The sequence below is a fragment of the Ursus americanus genome, chromosome 21, assembly GCF_024610735.1.
Source record: "Ursus americanus isolate L20-20 chromosome 21, mUrsAme1.1.p, whole genome shotgun sequence".
Classification (NCBI taxonomy): domain Eukaryota; kingdom Metazoa; phylum Chordata; class Mammalia; order Carnivora; family Ursidae; genus Ursus; species Ursus americanus.
In genome coordinates, this window is record NC_142147.1 from 36,336,053 (window position 1) to 36,358,259 (window position 22,207).

Sequence of the window (22,207 nt, forward strand, 5' to 3'; positions counted from 1 at the left end):
CACAACTGAAAAGGGTAGTGTAGTCTCTCCCATCTCTGGGGTCTTTTCCAGCTCTAGGAAGATGCCCAACCCAGAGGGGCGCACAGTGGCAACACTCGTGCCTACCCCTCGTTAGCTCAGCTCCCTCGATGTGCCTTTATCCATTTTTTCCCTTTTTTTAAAGTGTATTTTATGTAAATTCAATGAATTAACATAATGTATATTATTAGTTTCAGAGGTAGAGCTCAGTGATTCATCAGTTGCATGTGACACCCAGTGCTCATTACACCACCTGTCCTCCTTAATGCCCCTCCCCCAGTTGCCCCATCCCCCCATCTCCCTCCCCTCTAGTACCCCTCAGATTGTTTCCTAGAGTTAAGAGTCTCTTACGCTTTGTCTCCCTCTCTGATTTCATCTTATTTTACTTTTCCCTCCCTTCCCCTATGATCCCTGTTTTGTTTCTTAAATTCCAAATGTGAGTGAACTCATATGATAATTGTCTTTCTCTGATTGACTTATTTTGCTTAGCATAATACCCTCTAGTTCCATCCACATCATTGTAAATGGCGATTTCATTGTTTTGATGGCTGAGTAACATAGCATTGTATATATATATACACCACATCTTATTTATTCATTCGTCTGTTATTTGTTTTCTGAAGAGATGATCTCATCGCTCTCCTTGGTGTGGATCCTCTCTGTGGGGGTGGGGTGGGAACAAGTATATAACGGAGGATGTTAGAAGGACTGAGGGTTACAGATAACAACAATGCAGGGAGGGGCTTGGTGAGGGCTGGGTGGCTGCAATCCCAGATCGAGTGGCCAGGTGTCCCTGAAAAGGTGAACTTGAGTCAAGCCCTGCAGGAAATGAGGCAGATATTTGGGAGAAGAGCATCCAAGGCAGAGGAAGCAACAAGTGCAAATGCCCTGGGGCGGCTGTGGCCCCAGCCTGGTGACGGAGCTGGGAGGAGCCAGTGTGGCTGGCAGAGCGAGGGCGGGGGACAGTGGCCGGAGATGACCCAGAGGCAGGGGAGAGGAAGCGGGGCCCGGTTTGTTGTGGTGGTTGGTTGTTGGTTGTGGTTTTGAGTGGGCAGTGTGGGTACCAGGAGCTCAGTTTCTGAGTGTGAAGTTGGAGACCAAGCAGGCGGTGGTGTGGGAGGGACTGGAGCCAGGAGGGAAGTCTGGGCTGAGGGACGAGAGAGACGGAATGTGGGAGCAGCAGTGGTGGAGAAGGAGGAGCAGCCAGCCAGGCGGAGGAGGGCCCGGCCAGGGCAGTAGCAGGGGTGAGCATAAGGGAGCAGCCTGCCAGACGCCGCCCAGGGGGTGGTCAGGTGGCAGGAGGACCGAGAACCAGTAATGCGGACGTCAGGTGTGGTGGTCGTCTACAAGGAGGCCACCGTGATCGGAGACCATGTAGTGGGGCGGTGGGAGCAGGGGCTGCTGGAAAGCACCCCAGAGAACAGGAGCCGCATGGCGAATCAGCCGAGGAATGTCACTGCAAAGGGCAAGACCGACATGGAGCGAGGGCTAGAGATGGAAAAGTTGCTTTTGAAACAGCTTTATTGGGATGAAATTCACATCCCATAAAATCCATCCACCCTTTAAAGTTTGCCATTCGGCGATCGCTAGTGTATTCGCAACACTGTGCACCATCCCACTACCTAACTGCAGGGGCTTTTCACCACCCCAGACAGAAACCCCACACCCGTGAGAGCTCACTGCCCGTTCTCCCCTCCCCCAGTCCCTGACCACCAGCCATGTCCCTTCAGTCTCTACGGATTTGCCTGTTCTGACATTTCACACAAGTGCAGTCCTTTACCATGTGCTCTCTTGTGACTGGCTCCGTCCACTTAGCATCTTTCCAAGTTGGTTCGTGTTGTAGCGTGTATCCGAATATAATTCCTTTTTATTGCTGTATAATATCCCCTTGCATGTTTTATACAATGTATACAATGTATAGATGATAGATATCCAGGTTGTGAGCACTTTTTGGCTGTTACAAAAATGCTGCTAATGGGCAATCATATGCACGGTTTGGGTGGACATGTTTTTGGTCCTCTGGGGTACGTACCTAGGACAGGAAATGCTGGCTCGTATGGTCACTCTATGCTTAATATTCTGAGGAGCTGCCAAACTGTTTTCCAACAGCACCATTTTACGTTCCACCAGCAACATATAAAGGTTCCGGACTTCCTCCCAACCTCATCAACGCTTGTCATTGCCTTTTATATTTCGCCATCAGAGTAGGAAAAAAAGCAGCATCTCACTGTGGTTTTCATGACTAATGATGTTGAGCACCTTCTCGTGTGCTTACTGGCCATCTGAATATCATTTTCGGAGAAATGTCTATGCAAATCCTTCGCCCATTTTTGAACTGGGTTGTTTGTCTCTTTATTGTTGAGTGTGAGAGTTCTTTATGTATTCTAGATACTAGTCCCTTATAAGATACTGATTTGTAATTTTCTCCCATCCTGCGTTTTTTTTCCCCCCACTTTCTTGATGGTGTCCTTCGAAGCACAGAAGTTTTTAATTGGATGAAATCCCATTTATTTATTTTCTTGTCATTTGTATTTTTGTGTCTATCTAAGAAACCATTGCTTCATACAAGGTCATAAAGAGTTATTCTCATGTCTTCATCTAAGAAATGATCTGTTCTGAGTTAATTTTTTATATGGTATAAGACAGGGGGTTGTCCAACTTCACTTTTTTCCACGTGGTTATACTCCTGTCCCAGAACCATCTGTTGAAAAGACAATTTCTCCCCGTGTAATTGTCCTGATAACTTGTTGAAATTTTTCTTGTTTTTTCCTCTGGGAGAAATAACACAGGTGTGCGTGCTGCTGGGCACACCCTGCAGAGAGCTGGGAATGGTGATGAAAGGGAAAGAGGAGAATGACTGGAGCACTGGCCTCCACAGGGAGAGGGGTCCCGAGTGGAGGGGCTGGCACAAGTCAAGGTCAAGGTCAGTGTGTAGTACCAGGAGGAGAGATGGGCACAGGTGTCAGCAGTGAACTTTCTCTGCTTTCCACAGTGACACAGGCACCAAGTCAGCACTGCAGAGAAGCGGCAGACGAGGGTTGGGAGCTGGCAGAAGCGGTGAGCCGGAGAGGACGTGGGCTGGGAAGATGCAGGGTATTTGCCGGCTACATTGCAGCCCCCTCTGAGCTTAGTGATGATGACCTGGAACAGGTGCAGAGGGAGAGAGTGGAGGGATCCGAGGCCTCGGAGGGCTCCCTGCGCTGGGGCAGAAGGACAAGGCTGGCTCCTAGTGGCTGCAGCAAGCCGCCCTCTCCTGAGAATGGTCACAGTCATCCAGGGGGAAGGTCTTCAGCCATGCAGAGGCCAGCTTGTCCTCTCAGGACAGGGAGACAATGCCATTGCCCCTCAGTCTAATTAGAGAGGGTGGGGAGGGAGTCACCAGTAAGTCCTGGACTCTCCCAGTGCCCCCACTGTCTCAGTGGCTTGTGCAGCCACAACAAAGTACCAAGGACTGGGTACTTAACCTGACAATGGACTTGTGCTTAACTTAACAATGGACATTGATAGCTTACAGTCTGGAGGCTGGGAGCCCCAGAAGACGTTGTCAGCATGGTTGGATTCTGATGGGAGCTCTTGCTTGCAGGCAGCTGTTCTCCCACTATGTCCTCACAAAGCAGAGAGTTAGTGAGTGAGATCTCTGGTGTCTCTTCTCATAAGGGCACTAATCCCTTCTTGGGGGTCCCCAGCACGGCCTCATTTACCCTCATCACCGCCCAAAGGCCCCACCTCTAAATGCCATCACACCGGGGGTTAGGGCTTCGCATATGAATTTGGGGCACACAGAATTCAGTCCACCAACGCCATCCAAGCAGCTCTTGACCTCCAAGAAGCCCAGATGCTGAATTTCAGAACAGAGAAGGGACAGAAAGAGGTTTCAAGCCCTTACAGGGAGATGTCCACATCACTGGCAACCCATGTGGAAAAGAAAAATCTTTCATCTTTACATTTTCTATCATGTATCTTACAGAGTTGTGAGGTCTGATACAATTGCCACTGGCCACACGTGGCTTGACACGTGGCTGGTGAGAATGGAGATGTGCTGCATGTGTAAAAACATGAGCACCAGGTTTCAATGACTTAATATTTATGAAAAGGAAAATACCTCAATAATCATTTATATCAATTACATGTTGAAATGATAATATTTTGGGATATCGGGTTAAATTATATTATTAAATGAATTTCATCTGTTTCTTCTTACTTTTTAAAAATGTGGTTACTAGAAAATCTAAAATTGTTCATGTGGCTGACGTTTGTGGCTTGTATGAGATTCTGTTGGAGAGACGCTAGTGAGAGGACCCCACATCCACAGCGGCCCCAGCATGGCAGGCCCTCCTGCCGCGGTCCGTGGGCACCTGTGCCTCTATCTGGGGATGAGCCTCACAGGTGCGTGTTACAGCGGGGCCGTGTCCCAGGGGAGTTAGGGCCCCTGAGGTAGGCTCGTGAGGACACAGCCCATGAGGACACAGTGTGGAGCCCAGTCCAGGCGGCCTGACAGTTCTGGGGAGTCAGCCCTTGGGAGCTGGGGACCAGGCTGGGTCTTGTTTGGTGTAGGGACACGTAAATAATGCCCATTTTTCAGCCCTGGAATCCCCAGGCACAAGATGCCCGCACCTGGAGATTCTCTGCTGCCTGCGCTGCCTCCTCCGAGCCTTGATCTCATTGCCCTGGAAGCAGTAGGGTCCCCAGCACCTGCTACAGTCGGTCTTTCTCTTTATTCCCCCGTCACGTGCACGTACGTGTGAAATTGCTGTGAGGTGAATAATGTGTGTGGTGCAGTCTACCGAATTTCGTATACCTACCCGTGTACTACTTATTAGATTGGCTATGACATCGGCACAAAGGCGGTGTCACTCTGTCCCCGCTGCTCACACCAGGCCGGCTCCGTTCTCTCCTGCTGCCGTGAACAGCCGTGCTGTGAGTATCCTTATCTTCTTTTATGGCAGTGTTTTCCCTGCAGTGAAATGTGTTGCCTGCAAAGTATATACAAAGTTATGGTTCCTGTGACTTTTTTCTTCAAATCACCCTCCCGGCGGACGGCATCACCATGTACGTTCTCCAGTGCTCCCTGTGCGCGTGTGCGAGCTCCGTGTGCGCGTGCCCCGTGCGCGTATGTGTGCACGTGCGTGCGGGTACGCGTGCTCTGTGTGCGCGCGTGCTGTGGGTGCGTGTGTGAGCTCCGTGTGCGCGTGCTCCCTGTGCGCGTGCTCCCTGTGCGCGTGTGCGAGCTCCGTGTGCGCGTGCTCCGCGTGCGTATGTGTGCGCGTGCCGTGGGTGTGTGTGCATATGCTCTGCGTGCCAGTGCGGTGTCTTCTTCCTCAGGCCCTACCACTTATAGGTTCCAGCATTTGTATTTATTTTTGCCAAGTAATTGTTACGTAACAGATGCTGCCTGGATATTAACCTGGAGCCCCAGTCCTGACAACCCCCCGCATTGCAACACACCCCAGTCATGCTTACTTCCAAGCCAGACATCTCAAAAAACAGAAAAATAAAAAAGTTCATTCCAGCTGAAAATACACCATCTGCCTGGAAACACCTTTGCTCGTCGCTGTCGCATCAACACCCAAAGCAGGTTAATAACCGGCCCAGAACAGATGGCTTCTTTCTATAATTACCGGGTCCCCCCACCAAGGCTTCCTCCTCAGCTGCCTCCTTGCCCTGCTGGCAGCCCCCTGCTGTTTCCTGGCCACCCCGCGGCCACCGCCCAGCCAGCCACCGTCCTGCCAGCCACAGGGGGCCAGCCCACAGCCAGCCCTCTGCTCAGGCCAGGGCCCCCTCCCCCTCTGCTGGGAATCAGCCCCCGGGGGCCTGGGGGGCTTTCAACACCACCTGGGAAGATGGCGATCAGCAGGTGACCTTGGTCTTGTCACCCCCATTGGCAAAGAAAAACTAACCAAACCAAGATGTCGGTAGTCACCCATCAAATCCACAAAGGCTTAAGACACTATCATCCTATTTCTTGGTGAGGGTGCAGTGAGATGTGTACCCCAAACCCCGTGGCAGGGAGAGTGAGTTATCGACATCACTGTCTAGAATGAATTCTGACTGAATATAACAACCTTGAAAAATACTGCATACTTTTTAATCCAGCAATTTCACTTTGAGGAGTCTATCCAAAAGTCTATGAGAGTCTAAAATAGGAACAGAATGTTAGCCCAAAACTGTTCACTGCAGCAATGAAAACCGCAGCAGGGAAAGGGCTAAGTAGGGTGGAATAGTATACAGCCATGACACATGTTTACAAGGAATTCTAAATTAACTCACAAATGTTATTTAATGTTAATTGGTAAAAGCGTTCAAAGAGGCCTAAACAGGAAGAATGAAAATATACTGGAAATGCACCTACATTGCACTAAATGTTTGCACGAAACATACCAAATGTGTTAAGTGTGATTTTCTGGGTGGTAATATTTATTGTGGTTTCACTATCCTTTTCTGGATTTTTCTATGCTTTCATCAATACACACTGAGAAATAAAAGGAAATGAATTGTTTTCAAAGACTATTTAGAAAACCGAGTTTAGGAATGCACATGAAATTGGTACAGTGGCTGTCTCTGGGGAGGGGCCTGGGGCAGAGTTCATGCTGGAGAAAGCCCTGCCTTTCCATTGTGTCCTCTGGAGGCTTCTAAGTACCAGGCTGGTATTACCTATTCAAAAATAAATAAACGAAGATTTTTGCCAAGGAGACCCAGAAGTAAGAATACTAAAACCACAGGAGGCAAGAGGAGAACCGAGGGGAAAACTAGGAACGTGCTTTCTCCTGCTGGAGGAGACAGGGCTCCAGGTCTGGCCTGCCCTCTCGGGCCCAGTGCCCATCACAGTCACTCCAGGACCCGGCTGGTCCAGGGTGGTTTCACTCAGAGCAAGGCCTGCTCCGTCTGACCTGAAACTGGTCAGGAGTTGGATCAGGGTTTTTCCCAGGAATAAAGGCAGGCAGGCAGGCGAGGGGAGGGACTTCAGGGGACATCACTGCAGGACCTCTGAACTAGGACCCAGTGTCCATGAGTTCTCATAGAAGATGACTGGGGAGTTGGGGGAAGGCTCATCCATTCATTGTTCATGTGTTGGGCCCAATTCTCCCAGACCCAGGGGACACGGGGTCCTAGTTCGGAGGTCCTGCCCTGATGTCCACTGAAGTCCCTCCCCTGGCCTTAATCAGCGTGGGTTCTAATTCGTCCTCAAGTTTTCATTACATACATAGAGCTGTCAGAATACCTACTCTCCTTCCATACCCCCAGGGAGACCTGTGCTGTTTTCCATCAGTGAGAGCCCTAAGTTGTTGCCCTGCCCCAGGGCCTGGGGACCGGAGGGCCCTCCTGGGTGCTAGGGGAGGCTTGGGGCGGCGTGCACACACTGGCAGCACAGAGGGGCCAAAGCAGGAAACCTGGACAGACACTGGTCTTGGGAGGCTTCTGTCATTCTTGAAAGCCACAAATCCAGAACCCTCCGTTGTGCGCTGTGTGTACGACCCTGGGTGTCAGAGATGCTTTTACGCAAAACATGTGAGAAAAGTCCTGTTCACAAAACATTTATTGCAATTTGATGACACCTAGTCCAGTTACGGTTCTGAAAGCAAAGTGAATACAGTATTGGGGAAATTTGGGGTGGACACATTGCTTAGATCCTACCACTTCACAAAGAGCAATTCCTTCGCTGGAAGTATTTAATTTAAAAAGCAAAACTCAAGAACTACCACGACTTGTCCAACGGGGAGAGGAACACCTGGGAGGGTGAGAGCCCAGGTGTGCTGAGTAGAGGAGGGCTGGGGGCCTGGATGTTTGTGGCTTCACTCGACAGGCGACTGATTGCCCCTCCATGGGGCCGCTCAGAGTCACTGGTCAGGGAAGGGGCACATGAGGTAAACATGATTCCGGCACGGGCCAGCTCTCAGGTCCTGAGACCCTGGGCCCCAGGCGGGGAACCAGTCCTGTAACACGTGCTTGGGACAGGGCTCATCTTCATGGTGAGGAGACGGAACACGAGGGCCTCCCGCTTGGGTCCCATACGAGTGACGGTGGGTTCAGCAAGCTGTCACCCCATGTCTGCGGCAGGCACAGCTTTGCTTTTCACCAGCCTCCCAGCGAAAGTGTTGTCACTGCGCGTTATTAGCGCACACGACCCCAAACACAGCGTCTTCATAAATAATTTCCAGAACATGATACAGCCCAGTAGTAGCCTCTTCGGCAGCTTTCACGCCATTTAAGGTAATGCACTGAGGATGTGGGGCTTCCCCCACTCCTGTGTCCCCTTCTGTGAGTCTGGAGAATCATCTCAGTGACACCCCCACTTCCCGGGGGGGCCACCTAGTCATCATACTGAACTTCGGCCCGGAGCTCCTTGGTGACGTAGTTCACCAGCATGGCCAGCAGCTGCTGCTTCAGGGCCTCGCTGCCCATGACCAGCGTGGTCAGCTGCACAGCGTCTGTCCACTCCAGGTGCCTGACGATGGCGGTGACTTCATTAAAGAGCTTTTGCTGTTCAGCGGGCGGCAGCTCCATTATGATCTGAGGAATCGGCTTGAACTGCCCGCTTGTCATCCATGCACCTAACAGACCCCCGACAGCCCCCCCTAGAAAACAAGGAAGGTTCAGTTAGTTGGTTCGATTAGTGCTCTTGCTGGGAGCACGTCCACCGCCATGACGAGTGGGCACATTCATGCTTGGGCCAGAACCGGCTCGGCTTTGTGCCCGCTCCACCCCACCTTGTGGGGGGGCAAGGGTTTATGGGGTCTTCATTTGGCTCAGATATTGAACCCCAACGTGCCTTCCCTGAGCTCTGCACTCACAGATGCAGCGCGAAGCCTCTCCCGCCGCACAGCTGTGCTAACGGAAATCTTCTCCAGGGCCTGCGGGTTTCCTGCTTCCCACACGCTCTCCTCGTAGAGCAGAGAGCGGAGACGCAAGTGCGTTTTCAACGGGAATCATCTCAGTGGTGAGGCTGAGTTGTCTCCATGATATGCTCTTTGCCCCCGAACTTTTGGAAATTTCCAGTGAAATCATTTCGCTAAAGGACCCTGGGGACAGAGGAGGAGACCTTCATTCTGAAGCAACGGTTTCTCATGCCAGCCCTCCAGAGCTGTGTGATGGTAACTACAAATACAACTTCCTCAACTACTTCTCTTCCTGTGACCCCGAAAAGGCGTAACCATTATTTTTAAGTGTAAATTTATGATCAAATTTAAGGTGTCTGATTTTGGGACTTGAAGCCCTGTGTCAACGGAAAATTCTATCTGACCAAGTGGGTCCAGGTCGGCTACAGGAAGGTGCCCTGGGCAGGGGTCTCAAACTCAAAGGCCTTCAGGGGGCAGGCAGGAGGCTGACAGGAGGGAAGAGGGCTGAGTGAGCCCGTGGGTGACGGAGAGCTGGGTCCCTGTCTAAGGGGCAGTGGCTACCCCTCGCCTGCCCACTGCTACCACACGGAATGCCAGATCTGTATCCTGAAAAAGTCCACATACTAATAGATGCAGCCCGGCTGGACTTAGTGACTCTCTCTGAAAGAGCAGAGCGTGGAAAGGGGGACACTAAGGTCACAGTGGGGAAAGCTGGCACAGACTCCCTTAACCAGGTGATCAAGGTGGACATTGCCAGCAAGGCCTGTGGATGTCACATGTCCCTGGAATGGTGCTATGAGACAGGTGTCCACCTCTGTCCTCGATAAGCTTTCCAAAGGTCCCTAACCCCGGGCTAAGCACGAGAAAGCCCTCAGGCAGACCCAAACAGAGAGGCATTCTACAAACACCTGCCCAGTACTCCTCAAAACTACCCAGGCCATGAAAGCAAGCAAAGTCCAAGCAACCGTCACAGACCCGGGGAGACGAAGCAGGCATGAGGATTAAATGCACTGTGATAGCTTGAGCTGGATTCGGGGACAGGAACACATCAGTAATGCAAAAACTGGCAAAGTACAAATAAAGCCTGGAGACCAGTTAGTAGTGACGCATCAGTGTTGGTTTCTTACTTTGACAAGGGCACCTGGTAACACCAGATGGTAGCGTCAGGGGAACGGAAGCGGTGAGGGATACAGGGGAGTTCTCTGCACGGTCTCGCCAGCTTGTCTGTAATTCTACTACTATTCCAGAATAAAAGGTTTATCTGAGAGAACAGAGCCCGGGCCAGAGAGAACCCAGGTGTGGGCTGACCCCGCCTGCACCCTCTCTGGAAGCCGAGTGTGGAGGCATCTGAGCACACAGCTCCCCCGGGGCTGAGCCCAGGCCAGCATCCGGCCCTGGAGGCTGAACACCGCCCCTGGCCACCCTTCCCCTCCGCTCCAAAAGCAGGGAGGATTCAGGGAGGGAAAACCAGTCATTTACAAGTTTTACTGAACTTTTCCCCATGACACCCGCGAAGTGCTTAGAGCCCAGAGTTGCCCTCATCTGCACTAAACCGTTAGGACAACAGCAAGATTTGATTTAGAGCAGCACTTAATGCAAGAAGTCACCAGGAATATCGACCAGCAAATTACTAACAGTTTGGAGAAGAGAAAATTCCTTGGCTTTCTGGGTAAATGATGTTCCCGCCCACGACTAGGGGCTGCAAGTAGTGAGTCCCCCAGTTCTCCTGGCAGACATTGTGTTCTCTACCAGCGCTGACACAACCCAGATAAAATATATGCTCCCACAATGGCATCTGGGATCATCTATATGATAAAGGATCCCATCAAGCCCTCCCCTGAGCACCTTAGATGGGGGGGGGGACAAAGATGTAGACTGTCACTGAGGAAGGAGGCAATGGCCTTGTCTCCACCCTCACTGGCTGCTGCTTGGATGGTGAGAATTGAGGTCAGGACTCACTCATTCACAGACTGCAAAGGGACACGGACAGGTGGACGGTCTGGGGCCCCCCACATGCTGACTTACTCCCCAGTGTGACCTCAGCGTCATGGAATGTCCCTGTGTGCCAGTCCTGCCACAGAAACACAGAGCAGAGCAGGAAGCCATGCCGGGAGCCGGAAGCAGAAGCCAACCTGGGCAGACAGGCCGTCACCGCTCCAGCCTGTGTCGTGGGAGGACTGCAGGCCGGACTGGGAGCTCTCCCCCGTCGCCGGCACAGGCTCCCGCACAGAGCGGCGTCCAGTGATGCTCTGAGCCCAGTGCGTCCGACCATGCGGCAAAGCTCCCTGTGTTGCAGGGTCCATCTGAGGCACCTCCCGGGAGAACTAATCCAGCCCCTCCTCAAGTGAGGTCCATGCAGCAGCCCTGACCCACGGTCAGACTACACAGGAATGCTTCCTGCTCCGAAGCCAGAGGAAGCAACCCTACCTGGCTCCAAGAATGATGGGAAAGTCAGCCAAACTTCCATTCATTGCTGGAAACTGTCTGTCAAGTAGAAGTAGGGGGCAAAAGCGGGGGGCAGGGACGACTCCTCTAGGATATTTGTGCTTTTTCTGCCTGAGACTGTTTGCTTTCAGAATGGGGAGTCGCTCTGAATGAGCTCATGTAAAATGGCCAGACAGCGTCTGCTCCTAGGGGGTGCTCAGCAAACCCAGCTTCCTCCCGGGTTCCCTTCTGCAGTGACCTGTCATGGTGACGGGGAAGGAGACCATCCAAGGGACCCAGGACACCCTTTCATCTTCAGATGCCTGGACACATCTCGGAGAGGAGAGGCGCCCTCCAGGTCTGCATGACATGGATGTCATTTCCGGAAAGCCCTGAGTTTCTGAGACCTTCACGCTCAGAAGCCTGTGTTTTCAGCAGGAGGAATTAGGGACACAAATCATGTCACTGAAGCAACCTCAACTCGACCAACATCTCCCACAGGACAGAGACTTCTGTGAGGTCTGTGGTTTCAAAGGCCTTTGTTACAACGCCCCCGAGCTGACTGTCCCCGCGAGCTTGCACTTACCCGCAGCTAGTCCGGGTGGTCCTCCGACCAGACCACCGATGAAGGCCACAGCTCCTGTGATCAGCGCGCCCTTCCCAGAGTGCTTGACGGCTGCCTTCATCTTCCTCTCCCCAGAGACGGAGCAGAGCAGCTTCATGACGTCATCCACCATGACAGGCATCTTGCTGACCCTCAAAGGAAGCATTTCAAAGGGAGAGTTTTAATGAGCGTCAGAGTACCTGCACCCAAATGTTACTCTGGCTGGAGGTCCGAGCAACAGTCCTCATGTGGAGAACGGGAGCTCTGCCGTACGCGGGACAGACGGCACCAGCCCTGTGGTTGGGTCCTTGTCACGGACGAAGCCGGGAAGCATTTAGTTCATAAGCAACACAGTCCGCAGAAGGGAGGAAAGGTCTTCCTTGCCCTCTGCCTCGCTTCTGATTTGTGCCGGGTTACGGAGCAGGCCCGGCCCCAGGCTCCCGCGGGTCATCACTAGTGAGGCAAGCGAGCCCTCTCTTGAGTCTGCGCCCTTCCTGCTGCCTCAGGCCTCCCCAGGGCACAGAGCCTGGCGGAGAGCAGGACGTCCCAGCCTCCACTTCTCTGTCATGGGACAGGGAACGGAGCTCATGCCAAGCCAGAAAGGGGGCAAGTACTGACTCCATGACCACACTGACCTTGTGCCCACCCCTGCCCGCCTGTGACCCTGAGCAGAGCGTCAGAGTCCTCACCTGTAAAATGAGACAAACCACCTCCCAGCTGGATTCTGGAAAGGTCTGGGCAGAATGGATGCAAGTACCTGGTGTGAGTGTGGAACACTGCGACCCGCAGACATGTTGGCTCTAAATGAATATTCTGTTGCTGAGACAACCACTGGCTTTTCCATCATCAGCCACCCCTAAAGCCCGTCCATTTCTGCATGGGGGATGGTAAAGGCAGGACAGGTTGACCCTAAGGAGGACCAGTAAGATGGGACAACCAGAGAATAAACCAAACCACAGAATTCCAGGGCTTTGCATCTGTTCCGATAGACAGACAGATGGACCTTTGGACCAATGACCTTAGAACAATTGTCTGAGGTCAGGAAACTGTTTGCTGCATTGGTGGGAAACTGGCAGGCAGGCAGGGCAAGGGCAGGGTGGACTCTGCCCCAGGGTCAGTGGGCATGGAGACCCACAACACGGACGGGCCACCTGACAGGCCCCGGAAGTAAAATCAAAGTGGCCACGAGCTGATGCTTCTCCTTCTGGCCTCGGCTGGACCTAGGGCTCGAAGGGCACTTCCTTCCATCACTCTGCTTTTCATGCAAGCAGTCCCTAAAGGAACTTGATAACGTTTGGGGCAGACCCTGTTGCTCAGTAACTCTTGGTTACATCTTTTTTTGACCCAAGAAAAATCCAGAACCAGCCTCTGATGTAAAATCATCCTCCCAGTCCTGGGAGAGACTTCTGAGCCCCAGAACGAGTCTGTGGGTCTGCTGGATCACCACAGTCAGGGTTCAGGACCTCTCTGCCGTCCCAGCAGAGGTAAGGCGTGTCCTGTGCTCTGGCCCCTGCCGTGTTCTGAGATCCGTGGTTCTCCACAAGTGCACCGAATCACTGATGACCTTGGGAAATGCAGCCCGCGTGCGTGGGCTGAGATTCTGCGTGGGGACAAGCTCCAGCTGGCCTCTAACCCCACCTCGGACAGCAAGACTCTACGAGAGCATGACCCAGACATCGGACATCTGCTGCTTGGTGCTCGAGTTCAGAAAGTGCAAACAAGCCTCCCCCAATGTGTCTCTTTGACCAAGTGGGGTGTAGAGGCGATGGAGGGACAGGCCCTGCAGGGGTGCTCAAGGGACGGAGAAGGAATCAAGGGTGCCTGCCCCCGCTCTGGCCCCATGTGTCCTGGACGTGCCTACACACCTCCGAGCTTCCCACACCTTTGCTCACTACTGGCAGCCCATTGTAGACAGAGTCCACGCCGCCCCCTCCACCCTGGAAGAGAGCCCACTCGAGGGTCAGGAATTGTCCACACACAAAGGTCACAATAATCAGACAGCATTACAACAGCAAAGGGACTGCACATGGCAGAAGTCACTAAGAAATGAGGGGATGGAGGGTGTGACTCGATTTACCCAGTAGCCATGGTGCTGTGAAGCTACGCAAATGAGTTTTATTTCAGATACTAATGTATTTCAAATATTGATAACTATTGAATTAATTTCATGGTAAAACCTTTCTAAAGCTAACAGTCCTCCTGTAAAACATCTAGTCATCATATAGTTTATATCTGGTTTATATGCAGCTTTCTATCTGTCAGTTATGCTGGGAACAGGGGAGTCGAGGCTCGATCCCGGAAGGCCTATCTGGAGGCTACAGTGAGCCCCCCATTTCCAGGCACATGAAGACCCCAAGCATGGTCTGCAAGGTGGGCTTCCTGGCCAGGGCACTCTGCCCAGACACCACTCCTAAAACAGGGTTCTGCAGGATTATGGACCTGCACCCTGGAAACACTTTCTGCGTAACAAGAAAATGCATGGCAAGGAGGCAGGACACAGCCACTTCATACTCTATTGTGCATCTAAAAACCTAGCTTCCCACGGGCTCTGAATGACTCCCTAGAAACCCACAGGGACTAATAAGGCATCATCGTGCAAAGGCTACTCCCAACCTCCACTCAGCCCAGGCAGCCCAGCACAAGGCAGGAGCCCAGGGCTCTGCAGAACTGGAGGGCCAGCAGGGGTCACGGTGTGTGGGAGGGCAGGGGACGACGTGGCCCACCTCTGGCCGGGTTTAATAGCTCCACACCACAGGAAGAGGGGGCATTGTGGCTGCCTCACTCCAAGACAAACCTGGTTTAATTTCCTTGTGAGAATCATTTTAGACGTTAGAGCATCAGTAGACTCTTGTGGAAGGAAGGTTTGTCACCCCATCTCCTGAGTCCTTGCTAAAAACCCCGGCCTCCTGACTTCTCCGGGCTTGCCAGAGTGAGCAAGGAAGCCAGTCCTGCTTCTCCTCCCACTGCAAGCTTGCCTTTGTCTGTAAGCAACGAGGACGCCAGTAAGGAGGGAGGAGGGAGGAAAGTACTCTGATAGGGACAGACCTCAGAGATACGGGGCCTCCCCTCCCCATATCACACCTATTTCAGAATCAGATTTGTCCACAACACGGGCTCTGGTCACAGAAAGCCCATCTGGCAGCCACAGACAAGGCAAATGCCAACTTGCAGCCCTGGTTTCTTGCACCACCAGGCTGGTCTGCTGATGACAGCAAAGTTCTGGGGAAGAGGGAGATGTGCCCATCCCTGAGAGTGCAGCCCGGCTTTTTGAGATGGACCAGATTGTGAGAGAGCAGGGAGAGGAAGGCTTCAGAGCTAACACAGACCCCCATGCACCCTGTTTAAAAAAAAAAAAAGAAAAGAAAAAAGAAAAAAGCAGAGCCTCTGAAGGAGTCAGGGTGATCTTGCTCACCTGCCATCTTTCTGCTTCTCTGCTGGAATTTATAAAATTCCACTGTGTGGCCTGGCTCTTGTAAGCCTTGTCTTCCCAGCTCTGTAGGCCCCAGTGCGAAGGGCTCACGTGGACCCCACCAGCACTGTCAGATGAGCCCACAGACATTTTAAGACTGAACTGTTGCTAGTATTTGAAAATCAGATTTCACATACATCTGATTTCTGATTTCTCTTGAGAAATCAAAAGAGCGAGCCCTCCTGGACCACCTCCGGTAGCCACAGAGGCAAAGCTAAGCCAGTACTGCCTTCTCTCTGCCATAGGCCCTGGCAGGGCCACCTTCCCCACCCAGGGGCCCATAAACAGGTCACTCTGCAGCCTCTCAGAGTCTCCCTGCTTCGTCTTCTAAAGGTAAAGAAGCTACCAGTCCCCAGCAGAGGAATGCTCCCCTCCGAGATCCTTAACCCCCATTCCTGGTCATCTCTAACTTACCCCGCAGGGGAGGCTGGGGGTGCTGACTCACCGGGCATCCTTCCAGGACTTTGTCCTGCATATGTAACCCCTGCCGCCCCACCCACGCGCCTGGGTCCCTGAGGAGGGTGACCCACACCCCGAGGTTACTGAGGAGGGCGCACACATGTGGGTACCTGGGGAGGTCATACACACACCCAGGGTCACTATGCGGCGCGGCGCTGGGTGCAGGGCCCTGAGCGCGGCTCCGGGTTCTAACCCCAGCTGGGCCAGTGCCGCTTACTTCTGGCGTGACGTCAGCCTCTCCGTGCCTCAGTGTCTTCATGTGGCAAATGAATACCCTAGCGACGTGGGGTGGCTCCGCAGGCCTCTGGGCACCACGCCTTGGGTTCCCCGCCTCACCCGTGCCGCGCCTGCGCCCTGAGCCCTTCACCTGCTGGGACGTGGTCCGCAGCGCGGAGGAGACCCAGGCCCGCGGGTCTCTGGCCCCGCCCGGCGCAGGGTCTCCCCGCCCCCCGCCCCGCTCAGACCCCGCCCCCCGCCGCCTTCCGGGTCACCGGCACGGGGGCCTTCCGGTCCCCACTCACCAGGCGCCGCGCTGCGCTTGCGTCGCCAGCCGGCCTGGCTCGCGAAGCCCGAGGGCGCAGGCGGCGTCCCTCCTCCTCCGCAGGAGCCGTGGCCTGGGTGTGGCGGGCGGATTGAAGTCCCCGCGGCCCTCAGGCTGCGCTCTCTCGCGCCTATCGCCAGCGCTCTATCGCTGGCCGCACAGGTTCTAGAAGGGCTTCCCTTGCACCTTCCTGAAGCTGGGAGAGGCTTTTGGCCCTTGATTCAGTGTCTCTGGCCCTGGGCCTGTAGACCCTTCTCCTTCCCCTCAGTGCGCACGGAAGAGAGCCCAGCGACCCCTGGAAGCCCAAGGTGCTGAGTTCATGTTTGCTGAATGTGTGGGCCCAAGTCCAACACAGGCTGTCCCCACTCCAGGTACCGGCACCGGGGACCTCTGGGTGTGGGGGTTTGAAGGGCTCAGCACTGGCTTTACTGCTGGGGTTCCAAGGGAAGGGGGAGTCCAGCTTCCAGGACAAAGCTGAGGTGGGGGAGCATCCTGGGAGGGGGCAGAGGTGGGGGAGTGATGTGCAGGGAATACTTTAGAGAGAGTATGGAGATTTCCCCCACGCCCCCCACCCCGACACACACACACACACACACACACACACACAGGCTGGCCTTGAACCACCTCAGATCTGAAAAGGGCTCTGGGGGCTTTCCATGGCGTAGCCCACTAATCCTGACAGCGTCCTCCCACCTCACATGGCGGCCACTGCCGTGTTACACATAGGAGCAGTGAGGTGCAGAGAGGTTGGTCTGCCCGAGGCCACCCAGGTAGGGAGTGTCAGGGTCCAGACTCTGATCTGGGTCCACTGGGCTCAAAGCCGTCCCTGTAACCAGCCCTCTGCCTGGGTTTCCAGGAAGCCGGACACACCCAGACGATGGGCCTCTTTCACACTGCCAGAGTCCTTTTGTTTCGTTTTCTTCTTTCTCCTCTTTTGAATGGAAAAGTACTTAGGGAGTATATGTTTGTATACACACACACACACACACGTATACCATATACACACACATACATATAACATATATATGCACACAAAACACACATATACATACATGTAGCATATATTTATACATACATGTGTATTTATGCATATATATTATACATATCTATCTATATACTATAGTATATACATGCCCCAATAAGGTGGTTTTTTTAAAAGAAAGATATATATTTGCTGACTTAAAACAGCGGTACATATTTACTATATACAACTCGAGAGTGTGGGGATAAGTATACACCTGTGAGACCATCACCATAATCTATACCATGAACATATCCATCACTCTAGAAGTTTCTTCCCGCCCTCTTTATTATCATTATCACTTGTGTATGTGTGCGCACTGGCATAGGATAAGAACACTTAACATAAGAGTTACCCTCTTTAGTATACATTTAGTATACAATATGAGTAGCTATAGGAAGTATGCTGTGTAGATTCCCAGTATTTATGTCTCTTACAGAACTGAAACTTTGTACTGTTTAACTAACATCATTTTGTTACTTCTGTTTCCCTTTTGTCCTCATTGTGAGAAAAGGGCCTCAAGCATTAACCAGGGTTCCCTGGCCACAGTGAAATAACCTCACCCATTTCTGAACAGCAGCTTTTGCTCGAGTTTGGGTGACTTTCAACAGTGAAAGTTCACCCAGGTTAAGAATAGCTCAACTGCCTCCAGGCTCAGGCCTGGGGGAGATTCTCCCATTTCTCTGCGGGCAGCGCCCTCTGGCGGCTCCTTAGAGAATTGGGCTGCTGGCTCCCCCAGAGGTTGGGAAGGGGAGTTCTGATGGGCAGGAAAGATGCTGGAAGGGAAAGAAACTGCAAAGTCGGGCCCCCCAGAGAAGGTGAGCTGTAAGAAGTCCAGCCAATGTTGCACCTGTCAGCAACCTGGGACCTTCATTCTGACATGAATAAGTCATACGATGGTTGCACACGCGGAAGCCCGGCAATGGAACACATGATACCACAGTCTCCTAGTGGCAGCCAGGCCTCCTGCAGAGTGGGTCCTGTGAATGACAGGGCACAGCGGGGTCCCCATCATGGTGACTGTGCACTGGCCCAGCATCCAGACAGTGCTCTCATGATGCTTCCCATCCGGAGGTCTGGCTGGGTGACCTCGGGAAAGTCATTCGACTTGTCTATGCCTCCGTTTCCTCATTTGGGAAATGACAACAATAATAGTGCCTCTCCTAGGATTATCCTGAAGATTAAAGGAGGTAATGTGTAGGGATCTAGGTTATTCTTGTTTTTATCATAGGATGTGAAAATGAAAAACATCTCCAGAGTCCCAAATGTGAGCCTCAAGTTCCCAGAGAGGCAGGAAATCAGATTCTACCCCCACTTTCACAACCCACCATCCACAATCCACCATTCCGGGGCTCCAAGAATCCCCCAGCATGCGGGACCCCCAGCATGCGAGGCTCCATTCACAAGCCATCGGTGGACTTTGGCCCATACATTCACCAAACACTAACTTAGCACCTTGGGCTGCCCAGGGTCCCTGGAATCTCTCCTGTGCCCACTGATGGGAGGGAGGAGCGTCTCGAGGCCTAAGGGTCAGAGATCCTGAATCAAATGCCAAAGGGAGACACGGTCCCCAGGAAGCCTCTCCAGGCTTGAGGAAGGTGTGAGGTGCAAGGTCCATCTAGAATATGTGTGGACTAAGGCAGAGGCTGGATGTGAGGGAGTGCAGCCTGGGCACCATGGGGCCCTCAGCACCTCCCCCTCCCATATTTTCCAGAGTTCCAGTTAGCCAGCTCCTAACTTATATGGCTTTTCCAGCATAATCCCCCCCCAGACCCAGGGCTGGATAAGCCCACATCCAGGTCACGCACACAGAAACCCCTGTGACCTCTTAATGAAAGCATATGAGTAAACTTGATGTCATTTTGAAAACTAAAATCTTACGGTCAGTGTTATTTTTAAGTTACCTCTAACGAGGCTCCATAGTCCTATGCTTGGGGGTTCCCAGGGATCTGGATCCAGGCTTGCAGCCAGTCATTTGCCCCAAGGCAGCCATAGAGCCAGGATTTGGGGTCAGGAGAGGGTCCAGCCCCATATGGTGGGTCTAGGACCCCCTTCCTTCCTCAGAGGGCCTGGGGTGGAGGAGGTCTCCCCTTCCCCCAGTCTTTTCCCCACGACACGTGCATCCCTTTCATATGTGAAATGTTCAGCGCACTGTGGGCACAGGGGGGTTCACTAGCTTGCTAGGGCCCTATAACAAAAGACCACAAAGTGGGTGACTTAAGAAAGGACTTATTGTCTCCGTGTTGGAGACGAAGCCAGTGAGTCTGCAGGTCCAAGCTCCTGAAATCTGTGAGGGAGAATCATTCCTTGCGTCTTACTAGCTTCTGGGAGTGGCCGGCTCCTTGGCAGTCCGTGACTTGCAGCTGAGCTTCTGCACCTGTCATCACATGGCATCCTCCCGTGTGTCTGTGTCAGCGCCCCAGTTTCCCTCTGCTGCTAAGGACACTGGTCATATTGGATTACAGACCTCATCTTAACTTGATTGCATCTGCAAAGACTCTATTTTCAAATAAGGTCACATTCACAAGTACCAGGGGTTAGGACTACAAATATCTGTTCGAGGTGACACAATTCAACCCCAAACACCAGGTAGTCAACAAATACGAGCTGCGAAGATAAGCACGTGAGTATGCACACGGTCCGTGCTGGCACAAGGGAACTAGCAGGCTCAGCCCATGCCTGGCAACAAAGTCGCTGTGCACAGAGGGGCCCTCGAGACGCCTGCCTTTGGTCTTGGTGGAGCTTTGTTCTGCAAGGACTGTTGCCGGACAGGCTGGTTTTGGGACTGGTAATGAGCCTGTCCCGGGCTTCATCATTGTTCTTCTTAATAATTAATTCATCCTCTTCCTTGGTGTTTACAGCCTTCAAATATACATAGACGGCTATCCTGTCCCTTTGCCATCACTCAGCCCCTCTCTGCATATTTGCCACGGTGCGTTATCATCGTTATTATTATTATTTCCTCCCTGCATGCTCCCTTGGTCCCTCAGCCACCATCACTGCTGCATGAATTTCCTCCAGCTTCCCAGTCCGGAGCGCCCAGGTAGCACGTGGAGTGTCAGAAGTCAGGAGTCGGGTGGGTGACAAGGGACAGCCCACAGGCCCTCTGGCCTCCCACTTACTCCTTTGTCATTTTTGTCAGTTTCCCCAAAGCCACATCAAATAAATAGACGAGCTAAGTAAAAACAGCGTGCTTACAGTGCAAATGCGCTTTCCAGACAAATCCCCTGCCCCTGCTTCCATCCAGACAGTCCCCAATTTCCTCGGCTATGAAATGAGGATGGAATCCTTGTTCTCAGCACCCTGGGATTGCTGTGAGGACAGCTGAGGACCAGAGGGGAAAGCGCCTTGTCAACGACAAAGCAGGGAGAGTGTCGGTACCAGCAACGCCTTCAACGCACGATTGGATCTCTGCAGAATGTTCTGGGGTCCGCTGCTCTTGATATTCCAAGTTAAATTTACAAAGTGAACTTGATAGAACTGAGATTCGCCCTCAAATCTGTTTGTTGAAACAATAGAGAGGTGTCGTCCTTCAAGATCTACCGTCAGATTTTAGTATTCCAAGTAAGTGTGGACCTCAGAGCCCGATGGGCCCTTGGACACAAGCCACAGATGCCCCGAGGGGCTCTGGAAGGTTACGCTGTGATAGAATATTTGAAAAAAAAACCCACCTTGTCTTCCATCAGAACTCACTGAAGAGCTCTCTGTACCTGGAAGTCGTATTTCCAGTCTGAGAAGAATGATTTTCAATGGTTCTGTTGAACGCGATTCTCAAGCAGCTATTTCTATAATTATCCTGTTTCAGTTAGAATACAGTTTCTGGAACAATAGGACTTTTATTGTATTGTCATATCGGTTATAATAGATATCTTATTACAGAAAATGATGGTAGAGTCACTATTATGATTCCGAAGTTTTTATTTGAAATTGCTCAGAGGCTGGAAATTCTTTCTCCGTAGTAATTTCTACTTTAACGCTGCTTTGGTTGTTTTTGGTTTTTGGTTTAAACTTTGCTGTGTTGGAGACTTTGTTCAGTGGCAGACTGTGGGGTTTTTTGTGCATTGGTGTTGCTTGTTTGTGTGTGTGTCTGCTCCAGTGCAGACCGTCGCGAGTCCCCCTGGTGTGTGCTGGTAGCGCGTGGTGCCCATGGTTTTGTTAACTTGCGCGCTGGCTCCGTTGCCGTATCCACACGAGCGCGCTCTGGTCTGCTCTAGCGGCCCTAACAAGTTACTGCGGCCTGGGGGCCTGAACAACACGGATCTCCTGGTTCTGGAGCCTGCAAGCCCAGGATCGAGGTGCTGGCAAGGCAGGATTCATTCAGACATCGTCTGGCTTGCAGGCCTGCCGTCCCGCGGTGGGCACGCAGGACCTCTTCTCTGTGTTTATGGCGAGGAGGGAGGGTCCGAGTCTGGTGTGTCTTCTGAGGACAGGAACCTATAGCGCCAGGGCCCCACCTTATGACCTCTTTGAGCCCTCATTACCTCCTTATAGGCTCCATCCCCAAAGACAGTCACACAGGGGCGTAGGGCCTCAAGATGAATTTGGGGGGCACACAATTTAATGGATAGCACTGAATTTTTTTGATTGCTGAAGAAATACCCAGAGACCTTGTATTGAACAGACCTGATACACAGTATTTCAAGGAGTAAAAAACGTTAGTGAATATACAATAGAGACCCTGACACTTGGGGCACAGGTCAATGACGTAATATGCTATCTCGGATGGTATCCACTGTGGGGAGAAGAGGGGAGGGGGAGGGGTCAGGATTCCCCCCCTTAACTCACTGGCCTCAGACCCCGAGCTGTTGGAAGCCCAGCCTGACTCTGAAAACATGTT

The 22,207-nt window shown here is 52.4% G+C and overlaps 1 protein-coding gene and 1 long non-coding RNA gene across 6 annotated transcripts; one reads left to right on the forward strand and one right to left on the reverse strand.

Annotated features, from left to right (window-relative positions):
- Positions 1 to 7,534: 7,534 nt before the first annotated feature.
- C21H19orf12 (chromosome 21 C19orf12 homolog) lies at positions 7,535 to 16,271 on the reverse strand. 4 transcript variants are annotated; one of them, XM_045796127.2, is made up of 4 exons: positions 16,026 to 16,271; positions 15,293 to 15,416; positions 11,863 to 12,032; positions 7,535 to 8,591 (listed from the first exon to the last, which is right to left on the reverse strand). In XM_045796127.2, exons 3-4 carry the CDS (start codon positions 12,020 to 12,022, stop codon positions 8,326 to 8,328), a joined length of 426 nt encoding a protein of 141 aa, XP_045652083.1. In that variant the 5' UTR covers positions 12,023 to 12,032; positions 15,293 to 15,416; positions 16,026 to 16,271; the 3' UTR covers positions 7,535 to 8,325. The 4 variants fall into 4 exon arrangements, with proteins under 4 accessions (XP_045652083.1, XP_045652081.1, XP_045652082.1 ...); XM_045796125.2 differs by lacking the exon at positions 15,293 to 15,416; XM_045796126.2 differs by lacking the exon at positions 15,293 to 15,416 and having other exon boundaries at positions 16,176 to 16,264.
- Positions 16,272 to 16,310: 39 nt separating this feature from the next.
- LOC123791374 (uncharacterized) lies at positions 16,311 to 21,731 on the forward strand. Of its 2 annotated transcripts, none has more exons than XR_006779365.2 (3): positions 16,311 to 16,720; positions 20,232 to 20,302; positions 20,618 to 21,731. It is a non-coding gene; the product is annotated as an uncharacterized LOC123791374 (long non-coding RNA). The 2 variants fall into 2 exon arrangements; XR_006779364.2 differs by having other exon boundaries at positions 20,670 to 21,729.
- The last annotated feature ends 476 nt before the right edge of the window (positions 21,732 to 22,207 follow it).

What these genes read in the sequence shown, in the direction of transcription:
- C21H19orf12 (XM_045796124.2), bottom strand. Translation starts at nt 15,801, where the DNA reads ATGCCCGGTGAGTCAGCACCCCCAGCCTCCCCTGCGGG. An exon ending in CCCCCAGCCTCCCCTGCGGG is followed by an intron (nt 12,033 to 15,763) that starts GTAAGTTAGAGA and finishes GCTTCCTTTGAG; the next exon opens with GGTCAGCAAGATGCCTGTCA. An exon ending in ACCACCCGGACTAGCTGCGG is followed by an intron (nt 8,592 to 11,862) that starts GTAAGTGCAAGC and finishes CTTGTTTTCTAG; the next exon opens with GGGGGGCTGTCGGGGGTCTG.